General features: G+C 33.8%; 1 protein-coding gene across 1 annotated transcript in view; it reads right to left on the bottom strand.

Moving 5' to 3' along the window:
• Window positions 12,767–18,575, bottom strand: part of LOC109330239 (transcription repressor KAN1-like) — a 9,647-nt gene continuing 3,838 nt past the window's right edge. Inside the window, exons 5-6 of the mRNA XM_019564351.1 lie at window positions 13,252–13,348; window positions 12,767–13,019 (exon numbers count right to left, since the gene is read on the bottom strand). Of these exons, the coding sequence (XP_019419896.1) occupies window positions 12,903–13,019; window positions 13,252–13,348 (214 nt within the window). The 3' untranslated portion in view covers window positions 12,767–12,902. The remainder of the gene's footprint in view (window positions 13,020–13,251; window positions 13,349–18,575) is intronic.

Below are 18,575 nucleotides of genomic sequence, written 5' to 3'. Positions count from 1 at the left end.
GTGTTCCTTCCTAGTATCCGGACTGTTCAAACAGTGATCGACCCAAAAGACCATGACTCATCATCACGAGACAAATATGGTCTAGCCTATGTGGCTGTCAATCACGCTAGTATGACCGACCTAACTATGGGAAAAAACGACAATGATATAATGTTGCCTAGTCAGCACCTGTAAAACCACAGACATCTGCTATAGGAATGTCGCGACACCTGAATAGCAGACCTTGCCATAGAGCTGAACACGCCATCTGAACACTATAAGTTACTCTTTGCCACGCGGCAAGAGCATACCTAATATACAGCTCTAGCAGTCTGGACATGCGACAAGGTGGTCCGTTGTAATAAAGCATCTACTAGTCTGGACAGAGATGGTTAAGGTGCCCCACTTTAGAGTACACCTCACCCAACCTCTCTATAAATAGGAGAGATTTTTCATAAGGAAAATTTAGTTGCTCTCTTATAAATGGGAGAGATCTTCACTTATAATGACTTGAGTATGAAAATGTATTTTCATGTACCCACTCATAGTGTTTCATGGTTGGCTCTTGCCTAAAACAATAGGAAGATTAGGATTCCAACCTATCACCTCCATACAGAAGAATAATGGGTGATCTAAAAGGGAGTTGGATAAAGAAAAATGTAGCATAATGATCCAAATTTGTTTTTCATCTTCTAGAGTAATTATTTAAATTTTGTTTTAAAAGATACACAATGGACTTAATGGTTGAGCTTAATGAACACCTTTGCCTCAAGGAAGACATGCTAATAATAATTCCCCGTTTTTAATTCCTAATGAAAAATAAAAAGAAAGGTCCAACTTCTATTTTTGGAAGGACTATTAAAACTTGAATCTAGGACCTGAGCATAAAGGTGAAAGTTATAATTGGACTAGTCAATCTGACCTTGAATAGACAACTAACCGGTCTGAATAGCTTATCTGATTAGCCATGAACTAAAATTGGCATAAATCGACTCAACTCGATTATTTTGCACATAAAAGTAACGAGTCGGTGTGTCTGTTAAACTTGATAAGCTCTAACAATGAATATGCTTGTTGCAGAACCATTAATCATGATCAGCATGGCTCGAGTGGGAATCAGCATGGCTCGAGTGTGAATCAAAGGGAAATTGAATTGGTTGGGATCATAGCAATGTGCCATGAACCAGATGAAACAAGGAATATGTTTGATCAAGACAGGATGCACCAATTGGCTATGTCTCGGTCAGGAAGCTTGCATCAGATGTGCATACGCCAGTCTCGGTCAGAGAGCTTGCACCAGACGCACATATGCCAGTCTCGGTCAGGAAGCTTGCTTCAGATGTGCATGGGCAATGAGCACTAGTTGGCCCTGTCTCGGTCAGGACAGGCCTTGGCACACCCGTTGGCTTTGTCTCGGTTAGGACAGGCCTTGGCGCACCAGTTGGCTCTGTCTCGGTCAGGACAGGCCTTGGCGCACCAATTGATCCAGTCTCAGTCAGGCAAGGCCATGGTGCATCAAGTCAACCATGACAATACTTACTCAAGTCAGATTCATCATCACAATGAATCAAATAGATACAAGGTCTCTTGGATCAACTATAGGACTTCATATCTTCATAAATTAAAGACCTATGATGTGTCTCTTTATGATTATTTAAGAGGCCAACAATTTCTTGTAATACAAGCTATCTCTCTTAGCTTTGTAATAGGCTTAGTGATTCTATTTTTTCTGTTTTTTGGGATAGATAGTTAGTTGTTAGTTTGTTGAGTTTGTTATTTCCAAGGATGTATATATATTGATCCTTGCTTTGTAATTGATGTAAGCTTTTTCATAATCAATAAGAAAAGTTCATTGAGTTCCTTTTATCCTTGCATCAATTAGTTTCTTCCTTTGAATCAAGAAGAGTCTTTGATCTTTATCAATGGAGTGTATCTTTTCACGATGGTATCAGAGCATCAATTGATGCTCTGCTACGCTTCCATCAAAAACTTTGATATCACTGCCTTCATCCTCATCTCTACGTTCTTCTTATCATCAATGGCAAACATAGTTGCAACCCTCAATCCTATCAATGATCCCTCTAGTCCATACTACATGATTTCAAATGAAAATCCTGGAGCCATCTTAGTGTCACCTCCTCTAACATGAGGAAATTACCATAGCTGGTCTAAAGCCATGATGATGGCCTTGAAAACCAAAAACAAGCTACAATTCATATATGGTACCCTTCCAAAACCTCATACAAGTGACCCTACTTATCCAATCTGGGATAGTGCAACACTTTAGTTCTCTCTTGGATTAATCAATCAATTGATAAGTCTATTCTGCAAAGTGTATTGTGGCTGGACACATCTCTTAAAGTATGGCAAGATTTAAAAGAAAGGTATTATCAGGGTGATGTTTTTCGCATATGCAATCTTCAGGAGGAATTGTACAATGCTAAGCAAGGAAACAAATCAATAGATGCATACTATACCTGCTTGAAAGGTTTATGGCAAGAGTTAGACAATTTCAGACCTCTGCCATCATGCCCTTCACAATGTGATTTTGTTCTCTATAAACTTGTTAAGTCCTACAGAGAAAGTGACTATGTGATCAGATTCTTGAAAGGTTTGAATGAGCAATATGGAGCAGTAAGATCCCAGATCATGTTGATGGACCCCTTACCCTCCATAAATAAGACCTTTTCACTCCTCATCCAACAGGAAATGCAGTTTGCTTTGGCAAACCCAATTGATGATGTGAAGGTTCTAGCCAATACCTCCAATAATGCATCTAATGGATTCATATCAGGTAGAGGTAGGGGCTCTGGATTAAACAATAATTCGGGGACAGGAAGAAGATATAGCTTCAATAATGGGAGAGGCAGAGGTGGATCTAAGATGTGTTCCTTTTGCAATAAGTCAGGGCACACAATTGACACATGTTATAAGAAACATGGATTCCCTCCTCACTACAAGAAGACCAACAATGTCAACAACCTTACAAGTTCCAATGAAGAAGATGACCAAGAAGATCAAGAAGAGACAGGGGTCTTCACTGCAGATCAACACAAGGCTCTATTAGCCATGATCAAGGAATCTGCCAATCATCAGGTGAATCAACTAACAAAACATAGCACGGGTATGGATTCTTCAAGCCAAGGTAACTCAAAATCCATAGCTCCTTCTATTAAAACTAAGGATTTGATTCTGGACACAGGAGCAACAGATCATGTATGCTTCTGTTTGACAGAATTTCAATCCTTTAGAAAAATTGACCCCATCAAAATCAGATTGCCTAATGGAAATGAGATTGTAAGCACCATTGCAGGGACTGTGATATTTTCAAAAGACTTGTGCCTGAGCAATGTGCTATACATACCCAATTTCACCTTCAATCTCATTTCTGTCTCCAAATTAACCTCGACCCTTGGTTGTAGGTTAATATTCACCACCTCAAAATGTGTGATGCAGGAGGAGTCCACATTGAGGATGATTGGTGTAGCTGAAGCGAAGAAAGGATTATACATCATTAATGCTCAAAGTTTAGTTTTCAGTTTAAATGAATATGTCAATAACATAGAAAATATTAGAGACAATCCTGTTAAGAATAACTTGTGGCATATTAGACTTGGTCATCCTTCAAATTCCAAACTTGCTACATTGAATAAAATGTTCTCATTCATACAATGTAAAGAAACAGATATGCCATGTGATGTATGTCATTATGCAAAACAAAAGAAATTAAGTTTCCAAGACAACATGACTAAATCTGCCTACAATTTTGATCTCATACATATAGATATTTGGGGGGCCATATCCATTCCCTCTATATTGGGGCATAGGTACTTCCTCACCATAGTGGATGACAAATCCAGACATACATGGCTGTTCTTCATGAAAGCCAAGTCAGAGGCAAGTTTTCTTGTAGAGTCTTTTGTCAACATGGCAGAGACTCAATTTGGTGTTAAAATCAAGACCATAAGGTCTGATAATGGGCCTGAGTTTAAGATGAATGCCTTTTATAGTTCAAAAGGAATTATTCACCAAACTAGTTGTGTTGAAACACCTCAACAAAATGGAATTGTTGAGAGAAAACATCAACACATACTTGGTGTTACTAGGGCCCTCATGTATCAATCTTGCCTGCCGAAGTGTTTTTGGAATTTTGGAGCTGCTCATGCTGTGTACCTTATAAATAGGCAGCCCTTTCAATTCCTCAAAAATAAATGCCCCTATGAAATATTATACAATCATGAACCCAACTTTTTGAATATCAAAGTTTTTGGATGCCTCTGTTTTGCCTCTACTCTAACTCATAACAAGAAGAAATTGGACCCAAGAGCTAGGAAGTGTGTCTTCCTTGGCTTCAAACAAGGAACCAAAGGATACATAATGTTTGATTGCACAAACAAGGAAACCTTTTTGTCCAGAAATGTAAGTTTCTATGAGAACATATTTCCCTTCAAGAATGAAAGAAATCAGCATAATCAAGGTATGGATATTTCCCTTCATACATCCTCTTATAATGATGAGGATGTCTTCCTTAATCATGATCATGTCAACATGTCTAGGCATCTTAGTGAGACTCCAATAATTGAAAACAATAATGACTATTATGAGAGGCATGCTAATGATGATCAATCTTCTATGAATAATTTAGATGATAGTCTTGATTTCAACAACAATAACAACCAAAGCCTGAGAAGATCTTCTAGACAAAGAAATGCCCCTAACTACCTAAGAGATTATCATTGCTCTCTAAATCTTAGCACAATAAATATGGATGACACAAAAATCAAGTTTCCTCTGTTTAAAGTCTTATCTTATGACAGATTTTCACCTTCCTATAAGAGCTTTATCCTATCCATTAGCTCTCACACTGAACCTGAGAGTTATAGTGAGGCTATTAAACATCAACACTGGATTGATGCTATTAACACTGAGTTGGATGCTCTAGAGAAAATAATACTTGGATCTTGACCAAACTGCCTAAAGATAAAAGAGCCATAGGATGTAAGTGGGTGTTTAAAACCAAGTATCATGCTAATGGGAGTGTGGAGAGATACAAGGCGAGACTTGTGGCAAAAGGGTACAACCAAACAACAGGAATAGATTACTTTGACACTTTCAGCCCTGTAGTTAAAATAACAACAATTAGAACCATAATTGCCCTGGCTGCCATAAGAGGTTGGCATATTCATCAGTTAGATGTTAACACTGCCTTTCTGCATGGTGACCTTGTTGAGAAGGTCTACATGAAGCCTCCACCAGGTCTTAAAATTCACAATGAGTCCCTTGTCTGTAAACTGGAGAAATCCTTATATGGCTTAAAGCAAGCCAGTAGGCAGTGGAATGCTAAGCTCACTGCTGTCTTAAACCAATGTGGGTTTACTCAATCCAGAGCTGATTACTCTCTATTTACAAAGATTGATGCCAAAGGATACACTGTTATAATTGTGTATGTAGATAATCTTGTGATTGCAGGAGATAACCTTGATGAAATCCAGTGTGTGAAGGACCTTCTGGACAGAAAATTCAGCATCAAGGATCTTGGAACTCTAAAATATTTCCTTGGAATTGAGGTAGCCAGAAACAAAGATGGAATAAATCTATGTCAAAGGAAGTATACCCTTGACTTGCTTCAAGAAACTGGTATGTTAGCTAGCAATCCCTGCTCTAGTCCTATGGATTATAATGTTAGATTACATAGTGAATCTGGAGCCATTTATTCTGACATAACATCCTATAGAAGGCTCATTGGCAAACTGGTTTATCTAACCCATACTCGACCAGATATTTCTTATGCCATTGGACATCTGAGCCAGTTCCTGGCTGCCCCTAGGATAGACCATTTTAATGCTGCTTTAAGAATTCTCAGGTACATTAAGGGTGCCCCAGGTAAGGGATTATTTTTTCCTACCAAAACTACTACTCAATTGAAAGGTTTAAGTGATGCTGATTGGGGATCATGCCTTGATACTAGAAGGCCAGTAACAGGTTTTTGCTTTTTTCTTGGAGAGTCTTTAATTTCATGGAAAAGTAAGAGACAAAAAACTGTCTCTAGATCCCCTGCTGAAGCAGAGTATAAAGCCTTAGCTCTAACTGGTTGTGAGGCTCAATGGCTTCTTTATTTGTTTGATGACTTGCATTTAAGTCATGATGGCCCTATTGTTCTATACTGTGACAATCAGTCAGCTTTACATATAGCTGCCAACCCTGTTTTTCATGAGAGAACAAAACATATTGAGATAGATTGCCACTCAATAAGGGGGAAAATATTGAATGGTGTTGTTCATCTTTTGCCTATATCTAGCAGTGAACAAGTTGCTGACATGTTCACAAAATGTCAACCCCCTAGAACATTCAAAGATAACATGTCCAAGCTTGGATTGTGTGACATACACACTCCAGGTTGTGGGGGGATGTTAAACTTGATAAGCTCTAACAATGAATATGCTTTTTGCAGGACCATTAATCATGATCAGCATGGCTCGAGTGGGAATCAGCATGGCTCGAGTGTGAATCAAAGGGAAATTGAATTGGTTGAGATCATAGCAATGTGCCATGAACCATATGAAACAAGGAATATGTTTGATCAAGACAGGATGCACCAATTGACTCTGTCTCGGACAGGAAGGTTGCATCAGATGTGCATACGCCAGTCTCGGTCAGAGAGCTTGCACCAGACGCACATATGCCAGTCTCGGTCAGGAAGCTTGCTTCAAATGTGCATGGGCAATGAGACTAGTTGGCCCTGTCTCGGTCAGGACAGGCCTTGGCACACCAGTTGGCTCTGTCTCAGTCAGGACAGGTCTTGGCGCACCAGTTGGCTCTGTCTCGGTCCGGACAGGCCTTGGCGCACCAATTGATCCAGTCTCAGTCAGGCAAGGCCATGGTGCATCAAGTCAGCCTTGACAATACTTACTCAAGTCAGATTCATCATCACAATGAATCAAATAGATACAAGGTCTCTTGGATCAAATATAGGACTTCATATCTTCATAAATTAAAGACATATGATTTGTCTCTTTATGATTATTTAAGAGGCCAACAATTTCTTGTAATACAAGCTATCTCTCTTAGCTTTGTAATAGGCTTAGTGATTCTATTTTTTCTGTTTTTTGGGATAGATAGTTAGTTGTTAGTTTGTTGAGTTTGTTATTTCCAAGGATGTATATATATTGATCCTTGCTTTGTAATTGATGTAAGCTTTTTCATAATCAATAAGAAAAGTTCATTGAGTTCCTTTTATCCTTGCATCAATTAGTTTCTTCCTTTGAATCAAGAAGAGTCTTTGATCTTTATCAATGGAGTGTATCTTTTCAAGAGTGTTAAACTGGTTAGATTGGTCCAATCAACCAATTTTTTTATAAAGAAACATTAAAACAACTTATTGTGAAGAAAACAAATTTGTGCTTTCTATTTATTTGTGGTTATGTTTGTTGTTATTAAAATTTGTTTTTGATTTGTTAGATTAAATTATAACAAAATATGATTTGTTTAAGTGTAAAAACTATATTGTTTGATGATATTTTTATCTTATTTTTAATATTTTGTTGTCATAAAACTTTTCTTATAGGTTTTTTAATTAGGTATTTATATGATAATAATATTTTTGAAATTGAATTATAAAGTTATTAAAAAATAGTATGTAACATTATAAATATTTTAGAACTTCTTAAGTTAAATGGATTTAATTGGTTTAATTGGTGACTTACTAATTCGACCATTAATCAATAACTAGCTGAGTTGATGACTAAATTCGAGTTTAATAATATTGATTAAGTGATGTAAAATGCATCATTATAGAACAATTGAGTGATGTTGATGCAATTTTATAATATCAAATTGTTGAGTTTATTCAAGTGTGAAGTTACATATTGGATATACAGGGATGAGTGAAAAAATTCATAAGTAGAAAAGACCCATGAAACTGATGCCTTAAGGTTTTAGTTCAAGACGTGGTGTCTCACTTGTGACTCTTCACTCTTCCCATATCCGATAATAATGGAACTCCTTAATAGTTGGAGAATCTCTGATCGCAAGTATGATACAACCCAAATAATGCAACAAATATTAACTTAACACACCCTCACATATGAGTGCATCCAAGTCTTCCAGTTTTGTCACTTGTGAGGCATAAATGTCAAAATATGTATTGTTGGAATACTCAGTTTTTTCTTCAAAGGGAAAACATCGTTACACATGATAAGAAAGATGTTCCAAACGTCCCGCCCAACATAGGATATGAGATTAGAGACCAAACATAACACATACTACAAAAATTGATCACTTTGATATGCATTTTATTACTTTTTACATTTATTTTATAACAAACATAGCATGTGATACACGATATGATGTGAGCATGGTAAGATAAATTAGGTATATGATAGGTAAGGTTAGTATGAGAAGAATTATATAAATATTGTTCATAACTTTAATACAATAAGTGAGACTAAATATTAACAATTCAGCAAAACCTGCAGACTTAACTAAAGCAATAGAGAGAAGGTGAAAAAATGTCAAGATATAAAACAGCCTCAATAAGAGAAAATACAATGTTTAGTTACAGACTTACAGCATGGTTAATTCTGAAAGTTACTAAATTTCCCATAGATCCATATCATGGAACCATCTACAAAATAATTAAATTCCATGCATATATGTGTTACCCTAATGCAGTTAATCAAGTCCATGGGCATGTCTATTTTATTTAGGCTGTTTAATAATTTTCAAGGTCTATTTGAGAATTTAAGATTGCTTCTATCTCTGCCTTATAAGTCAACAAAGCCATACCACCTTAAACAATTTGTTGACCTAATGACAATTGACTCAACCTCCCAAGGGAAAGAATACTAATTATAAATTGAGAAAAAATTTATGCACTAACAATGTATGTGTTTTATATATTATTACTGCATTATCTATTATTTATATTTAATCATTTTTTACTTTTCCAAAAAGGGATCTAAATAAATGGTAGACGATATAGCAACTATATATGTCTAAATTTTTACACGGATAATGTATAGATATTATACTCTTATAAATTTAAATCCGTATTAATTGAAGTTATGAGATGATAAATTATTGTTAGAATTTAATTGTGAAACTTTGAAAATGAATTTGAAGCATGAAAAGACAGAAGATTAAATTCCTAATCAATTTTTTATATTAGACTAGCCCCAAGTATAGACCCGGTCCCAAAATGTATCATCATGTAAATAAACAAACTTAGAAACCAAAATTTCCATATGGATAGGACGAAGTGTTTTTGTATCCGACACATAATTTAAAAATGTTAATTTTTGTTTGAAAAAATGGAATGATTACAAACTTTTATAACATTTTATGATTTCTAATTCCTCAAATGGAATTTCTATGGCGATGGTAAAACGTTCTGATGTTATTTAGGAACATAAATTTTTATTATAACTCAAAATTTGATTTTTTTTTTTAGAATTCATTAGTCGAAATTATCAAATTAATGTATTGCGAGTAACTAAATGTTTTAGAATTAATTTATTATATTATTGTCATAATTTACATTTACTAGAAAAATACATCCATTTAAATGATGATCATAAGCGAGTACTTAAATATAATCTCAAATAATGAGTGAATATAGGAGGTGTTCTGGTGAAAGATATCTTAGTTATAAATATACTTGTTATTCCTTCACTTTTACATTCAATTTGGTCAAAGAATTAGAGATACATTAGATTCTGAAATAATTGCCCAATAATAAATTACTTAAATGAATGGGCTACAAATTAGCAATATTTATTCAATATCACTTAAATTTTTAATCGCTCATATTTTTAATCAAAGTGACGTTCTCTTAATAAATTAATAACTTCATAATTTTAAGTCATTTTCAAATCACACAAAACAAATTTAATAGCATGTGGTTTGTATTATTTAACATATTTCAATTTTAAAATTAATTAGAATAATATATCATTCTTTTAATATCTAAAAATAAAATTATATCATCCAATCAACTTAAAAATATTATTTTCACGTGATATATAACTAAAAAAACTAAATAAATAAATAAATAATAATTATTAACGAGTATTTAAAAGTCTACGATCAAAGTTATATTGCCTCCAAAAATCTTTACAGCAAATGGCAAATGTGTGGCTCCAACCGACAACCAAACACTTAAAAACTTTTTGTTTACCAACTAATCTGCACAACATTTCATTTATTATATTCATAGAAGTCGTAACATGGGAAAATGACCTCTGCATCAATCGCATAAAAATTAACCGAGCATTTATAAAAGAAGAGGAACCACTATCTGACTTCTTTACATGTTTACTAAAATCATTACATAGCAAAACGACTTATGCATCAATTGCATAAAAATAAAATGTGGCATTTACAAAGTCATGGAACCTTATCCAACTTCTTTACGTGTTTTTCAAAATTATATTTTTATTATATTTACTCACAGAAGTCCTGCACTATAATCACAAATTTTGTACATGGTTTCCCACCAAAATCGGTAATCGATGAAAATGGATAGACAAAATTTAACATTTTTAATTCAATGGTCACACTAATAATTTGTATTGAAGCAAACTAACTTGAGTTTACAAGTTAGAACTGACCAAATTTAAAAAGTCGTACTCTCATTATAAGATACATTATGAGTCATTTCAAGATGAAGGGAAATTAATAAGATAAATGATGAAATATTACCTTTAAACTATAGTTATAATTATTTTATTGTAACTATTGGTTTAACTAGAAAATTGATCCTCATAATGGTATGATATGACAATTATACTAGTCAGAACTAAAAAGTATCGGTGAAAATGATCAAATTGTATTATATCATACAGGTCAAAACTAATTTGAAAATGAAAAAAAATCTTATTTTTAAAGAAACGCATTAAGAATTTGAATTATTCCAACAATTGAGTTATATGTTATAAATAATAATAATATTTATATTTATAAATTTAATATAACATATATAACTAAAACAATATTCAATTTAATTAATGAACGATCAATTAAAATTGTATCACCTATAACTCCTAATACAATTGATATATTGTTAATAATACTATTTTTTTGGGTATATCAAGGGTATCTCTTCACCCTTATTGGTTAAGAAACTAATCACTTTTGTGGTATGTGGGTGTCCATTCTAACAGATGTCACTTTCAGGTATCGAACCTTAGATCATTAGTCATCATGGGATCATTTGGATCTTATACAACTACACCAATCCCTCTTGGTAATAATACTACTTTAAGCATACATATAGGTGGCCAATTACACAACGGGCCTTAGGCTTAATGGGTCGTATCAAAATAACTTGGATTTATAAGCTACAATATAAACAGCTTAACTCACTTTCTATTAACTTGCAGGCCCAAACAGGTTAACATGAATAATTGATTGCCCCCTAAACTTCCAAATTCAATATTGTATTATCATATACCATCATTATTATTGCAACCTCAAATCATAGAAAAGTATAAATATGACTAACCAAGACCGAGATATTTAATCATATACTCCCCCGTTCAAAAAAGTTGATAAAACTTTATTAAAAAATATTATCCCAAATTAAATTCACAATAATAAACAAAACAAAAATACTGGAAACCACATATTCCTTTATTTGTTTTAACTTATCAAAGTTTTACCATCTTTGTAGTACGAATTGCATCTTCATGTTGTTTTCTAAGAATAAGTTGGTACTTTCCAAGTTCTCATGTTTGAGGAAGACATGGAATTCATTATACTTGCTCAAAATTTGTATATGCATCCCAACCTAATAATGTATTTTTTTCTGCCCTTCACGTTAATCATAAGTCTGGTCATGCCATTATTTGTTTGAGCATGTATTTTCATTTTTAAATATTCTACAGAGGCAAGTCACATTTTCAAATGAGAAATCAGTAATGAACAAAGATTATGGGGATAATATCTTTGTACTATCAGTGTAAATATTTATATGTAATCAGTATATCATTTACTATTTATTTGTATTACTTTTTGAAAAGTTAATAATAATTAAAAATAAATAATAAATCATAAATTAACACTGTATAAACTATACTATCAATATTTACCCTAATTTTCTATTACATTATTGGTTACTATATTCAATGATGTTGAAAAAATATATATTACCATAGTAGTGAAGTATATTATGTCATTCATTCAATAATAAATTGTTTTTTAAACTTTAAACAAAAAATGTATTTGACAATAGAATGATAATTCAACAAGATATTGATCTAATAGTGTAAGACTCAACTAAATACTTAGAATAATTAAAATGTCAAAAACTTGATTTCTAGGAGCGACATTTATTAGGAGGGACAACCATACATCCTTAAAGAAATTAATACATTTCCAAAAGTCTAGCGATAGTTTAGTAGTACAAAAAAACATAATGATACCAAGTCTTATTTTATGATGGTTATAGTATGAAAAAAAATCTAATCTCTTCCACAAGCTTTTGACTACATTGATGTATTGATTGTTCTATTAACAAAACCAAGTGAAAAGATGGAGAATTGAATAGAAATGGAGCAAGAGAGAGGAAAATGAAACCGGTTCATCAAACAATTCTATTTCCTCCCCCTCCTCTCTACCTTGTTCTTCTACATTTGTTGTTACATAAGCCTCTTTTGTCGTGTCCCCCACACCAATAAAAAAAATTAAGATTAAACAAAAACTTTCATGAACTCAGAAATCTTCCAAACTGAAATTTTGTTTGTTTGAAAGATTCCAAAAGGAACTTAGTAGGACCTTGTAGAGCATTTTCTTCATCTCCATAGCACCAATTTATATTTATATATAACCTCTCCAATTCAGGAAAGATGATGTAGTTGTCACCATATATGGATTATAATAACTAAATTAATGCAAAATATTAGAGACAATAAATCAACCCGTCAAAATTAGGCTTGTCCTTTGCCATTCCAATCTGGTCTGCCTAATGTGAATTCCAAGCTTGGGTTCTTGCACTCTAAATTAGACCCTGATAAACTATTCTTGAGTTGGGTTGAATCACATTCCTGTAGGGAAATTTCAACATTAACAATTATTCATAAATGAGATATAAGATAAGAGTGTAATATATTATTCACCATTCTTTTGTAATACATGTTTTTGAAGAGTTAATGATGATAAAACATGAATGTTGAATGATGCAGTAACAGTATATAGAACTTATAACGGTCAATGCATACATTTTCCCCTCGTAAAATCAGTAGTTTACAAAAATAATGTAATTAACCACATTAATACCTGAATTTGATGTCCCCCTGATAATGGCTGTGACTGGAAGATTGGTGGTCTGAAACCACCTATGTCATTAGCACTACTTGGAGGCCATGGCTCTCTACTGCTGACCATTTATATTAAAGATAATATAAGTACACAAGAAATAGGTCCTAGAAATTACATTAATTATGCAGCCAAAAAATTGCATTGTTTCCATTATTACTTCTATTATTCTATATATAAGAAATTATCAGCTAGATTTGATTGGCAGTACATTACAAAAGTCCACTATATATGCTTTGTAACAAAGTAGATTAATCGTTATCAAAGTTCACGACAACAAAATGTATGAAAAAAATAACTGTAGAATTTGGGAATGCCAGGATAACTTCCTTGTCAGAAAAGTCCTCTTTTATCTCTAAACTATAACCGGTAAAGAGAATCACCTCTCTTAAATCCACCGCAAAAATCAATTCAAGAGTGGAGGGATTGTCCAAGTTATAAATGATTTGAGCTTGAAACTAAGTTTAAAGAATTAAATATGTGGGATAACCCAATATTAAGATAGACTCTAATTTCTAATTTCTGATGGGAGATATTTATCTATGGGCTATCACATTTTTTCATGGACTAAGTTAAAGAAGTATAGAAGTGGGATAACCCAAAACCTTAAGATATTCAGTTTATGGCTTCACCCGCTTACATTCTTCAACTCTTTTTACACAACGTGAAATATCTTCTTCACAATTGGAATACTCGATTTCTCCCCATAAGGTGTGAGTTACTCCCCATCTTCCCCATCTAGTATCAAATACACTAGAGGTAGCACTCTATCTACTTGTGCTGTTGTTAGCTTGTCTTTTCATCAATGAGATATGTCGCCTTGACCTCTCGTAAGGAAGACTTTTAGCACAAAGTTCTCACATTGATCTATTGACCACTTGTTACTTCAATACTAGGTTGAGTCGTCAAACCATTAGCTTTGACATTACTTATTGGAATATCTTCATCCATGAGCTATAACATTTTTCTATGTGCTTAGTGAAAGAAGCATATAAGTGGATTTGACACGACATTTTAACCCAAAATTTTAAGCATTAAACATATGAGTCCATCTACTTATATGCTCTTTAGCTCATCAACTTCTATAGAATATGAGACATCTTATTCAGCCATGGAATATCCAACATCTCTCCTTCAAGTTGAGTAACTCCCTTGGAGTATCAAATACACTAGAACTCAACTCTCTATCTTCCTTGTGTTGTCGTTGACTTGTCTTTTCATCAACGGAATATGCTACATTAACCTCTCGTCAAAAAGAATTTCGACACAAGTATCTCATATGGATCTATTAATAACTTGTCGCTTCAATACTTGGTTGAGTAGTCGAACCGTCATATGTGATACCACTTGTTGGGAGATCTTCATCTATATGGACTATAAAATTCTTCCATGGGCTAAGTAAAAAAAGTAAGTAGGTCCAACACCACATCATGACCCAAAACCTTAAAACATTAAATCTATAGATTCATTCAGTTATATGCTCCTCAATTCATCCACTCCTAACATAAAACTTCTCATTATATTTGGAAAATTCAACAATATCATATTTAATTAGTCCTCAAATCCGAGAAGAACTAGCTTTTATGGAGAGGATTGCAAATATTATTGTAACTAAGACAAAACTTCGTTAATTATTGGTCCTTTTGTTATAATGTTACTGCCGCAGTGCCGCTCTTCCTTATTCACTCAATGGTTTATATTGTATAGGGAGGTCCATTATTATATATTTTGTATACCCGTTTGTACTCATAATTAATTAATTAATGAGTACCTCTGTTGATAATAGAAAAAGTTGATCCGATAATTTTGAAGTTATTTTCATTTTTGAAATTGATATGTTCAAATTGTGATAAGAAGTGCTCATTTTATAAGCTTAAAATACTGTACAATTTCAGAAAACAGTAGAAAATTTATGTAGATCTTTATATTCTAAACTCAGCAACACAAAAATTATAGAATAAATAACTATCAACCCCACAAGGAGATTAACAATTTATCTGTTGACCAGTGACACCATTGAAAAATACCTTTTTGTTTCAAAGTGAGATTCAAATTTGTACTTTCTTCCTTTCATAGGTAATAAATTAGGGTATAAAGGCCTGAAGGTGCAAAGAAAATTAGCTGATAGAAGTTATTTGTTTTCATGCATGATACATTTATGTTATTCTATATAATTCTTGCAGTGTGCTCCAAGAGAATCCATCAAAGATTTTCACTTATAACTTATCTCATTTTGATAAAAAACTTATGAAGTAGATTACATTGACATTATCACTTGTCATGAATTCATAATACTTGATTGAAGATACTTAACGTACATGAAGGAAGTAATTGTTTGGGTTATATGCAAAACCTACCGAAGCCACATATTTTTTAATAATATTCCGTAGTTAAAGATCAATTATGCATTACAAGATTGTTAGTATTTCCTTAAAGGACTAGCACACACAAAAAATTCTAAAGGGAGAAAAGAAAAGAGGCAAAAAGAGAATGGTTGAGGGTTGCTTTCTTTAAATCCTAATTAACGTTAGATTATGTCATGTAGCTTTCCTTAGAAATGGTTATATATCTAAGGCAAAACATTTCACCAAGGTACAAAAGATATATAGATGAAACAAAAGAAAAGTGGAAAATCAAACACAAGTAAAGTAAAAGCTGCCACAAGAACCCTTTTTATTCTTCATAAAAGAGAGTATGGTGGACGTGGGTTTGCATAGATCTCATGCAAAAGTAAAAGTAAATCAACCAACCCAGTAACCCAAAATTATCCTTAATGTATACCTCAACATAAGCACATAAAAAATCATGTACAACTAAAATGTGGTCTCTACTCTCTAATTAGAGAATTAAAGAGGAATTGGTAATGGTACCTTGAAGAGTTACTCCATAGAGTGGTGGTGGTAGTGGAAGTGTAGTCCATGTCTTGTTGCACTGGCCGATCCGGTAGGCTTCTTTGGTCCGGAAATTGACGTGGACCGCCGCTACCGCTGCTGCCGATAGGAGACATGTCATCCTCTCCAGATCCATCTGAAAGACCTGCACTAAGAAAAAATTCATGACTCCAAAATTGAAATTACAACATGTTTGCATGCATACATGCATCTTCATAATTTTTTAAATTGTTTGGTTTGGACTTTGGAGTAATGTAGAGTCTTATGGACTTCTGATATATAACAGTGAAAACTTTCAAGAGGAAAAATTTAAAGTAATAGTAGAAAACACATCCTGAAAATAAGTGGCATTTCCTTCAAAAATATATATGTTAGTAAAATAAATGATAAGTCTGCTATAAAATAAAATAAATTATAAGAATTACCTGAAGATGCAGGAGGTTTGTTAGTGGTCTTAACAGTTCGATACATCTGAGAAGAAATAATAAAAACAAAGCATTTTACTTATAATGTCATTTCTGCACTTGAAACATATATAACTACAAGTACATAAGTATACACATATAGAACTATATAATTAATTATAAGCCCTATTCTTTTCCTTAAATAAAAATTAAAAGATCTAAATTAAAAACTGGTGATTCCCATTTAGATCCCTTTCTCTTTCTCTCTCTTCTCTGGGATTGTCTGGGTTTAATCATTAATCACGAGGTTGATATTTGATGAGATTGTAATGAGAAGTGTATTATTGGAAAATGATGACTTTTTTGTCTGTTTTTGTTTCTCTCTCTCTTTCTTTCTCTCTATGCAGAAGCTGTGTCTCTGTCTGGTCGTTTCAGAATTCAGAAGTTAAAGGCTCCTTACTTAGCTCACTACTACAGTCTTTAAATTCATCCACTACTCCCACATTCACTGCTTTCTCCATTGGCTACAGTGCCAGTAAATAAAATACACAAAATACGGGAATTGTAATCCTCCCTCAGGTACTGCAGAGGAGAATACTATGAAATAACAAATAAAAAAAAATTAATGACAATTGTATCCTTTATTTATAGTGAGAAGACATTATCCTTAAAATTAAAAGAAAAAACAATACTCTCCATTCTGACTAAAAACCTGATTTAGGAGAGGAGTTGAACCCCAAAAAATTGTTCCCCACTAAATAGAGATAGAAAAAAAAAAGATATTGAAAAGCAAATACCTGCAAATGGCTTTTTACATGAGCTAATGTAAGATCCTTCACATCCATGAGCTCCAGAACTGACTTTGGAGTAGCTCCTAAAATTCACAATCTAGATGCATTAGCCAAAAGCCTAAAAGAGATACATATAACTAAAGTGCATACATATATACATTTATTCATTAAAAGAAAAGAAAGCAAATGAGAGACTAAAGTCAAGATAAAAATCATTTTTTTAAAAGAAGGGCATTGAAAGAAGAAATGGTAGAAAAAGTTTGGGGTAGTAAAAAATAAAGGGAAAAACAAAATCTTTACTTTCATGGCCACCAAGAAGTTCAACAGCATGAACAAATCTAGCATGGAGGGTGCTTGTCCATCTCATTCTAGGTGCTCTCATGCTCCTTTTTGTTGGTAATTTAGGCAAGAACCTTGATCTCATCAGCCCTGCTGAAGTAGCCTCATGATGAGAGGGTCCAACCCCATAGTGTGAGTGGTGGTGCAATGGATGATGAGATTTGAAAGCCTCACCGGAAATCCCATTAAACATTGTGGCTGCAGCAGCCCTATATGCCGCCGCGGGGCCGTTGGGGGTGCCGGAGTTTAATAAGGACATGGGATCCAAACCGGGCGCCGCGGTGGCCAAGTAGGGTGAAGGGGAAGAAGAGGAAGGAGAAGAAGAAGATAGAGAAGGATATGAAGGCATGTGATGATATAAACACATCTTGGGATGATGATGATCCATGTCTCTTGTATGCTCTACTGGGAGAAAAGGGAATGAACGGTTGTGATACACTGGAATTCCCTTGATTGGTCTCAACCCTTCAGATGACACATCAAGCATGGAAACCCCATAATTAATGTTATTCAACCTTGTAGAACTTGTTGTAGTTGTAGTAGCACCACCGCTACTAGTGTTAGATACTTGAGGGTGAAGGTGTTGTAAATGAGATTGGTGGTTTTGATAATAAGGGTTGTTGTTGTTGTGGTGGTGGTGTGGTGGTGTTTCCTGAAGAGATGTTCCTCCACCACAGAAATTTCTTCCAAGAGAGAGCTCAGTATGAGCTTGAGGCACAGTTCTTGAAGAAAAATTAGTGGCTTGGGATGAATTATGTGCTTCATAATTGGTGCCACCACCACTTACTTGAGTTGTGGTGTTGTTACAAATCAAAGAAGAAGAGGAAGAAGTGGTGCTTGGAGGGCTTATATGAAGGGAA

The sequence above is a fragment of the Lupinus angustifolius genome, chromosome LG16 (assembly GCF_001865875.1).
Source record: "Lupinus angustifolius cultivar Tanjil chromosome LG16, LupAngTanjil_v1.0, whole genome shotgun sequence".
Taxonomy (NCBI): Eukaryota; Viridiplantae; Streptophyta; class Magnoliopsida; order Fabales; family Fabaceae; genus Lupinus; species Lupinus angustifolius.
This window is presented reverse-complemented; position numbering and strand designations above follow the sequence as displayed.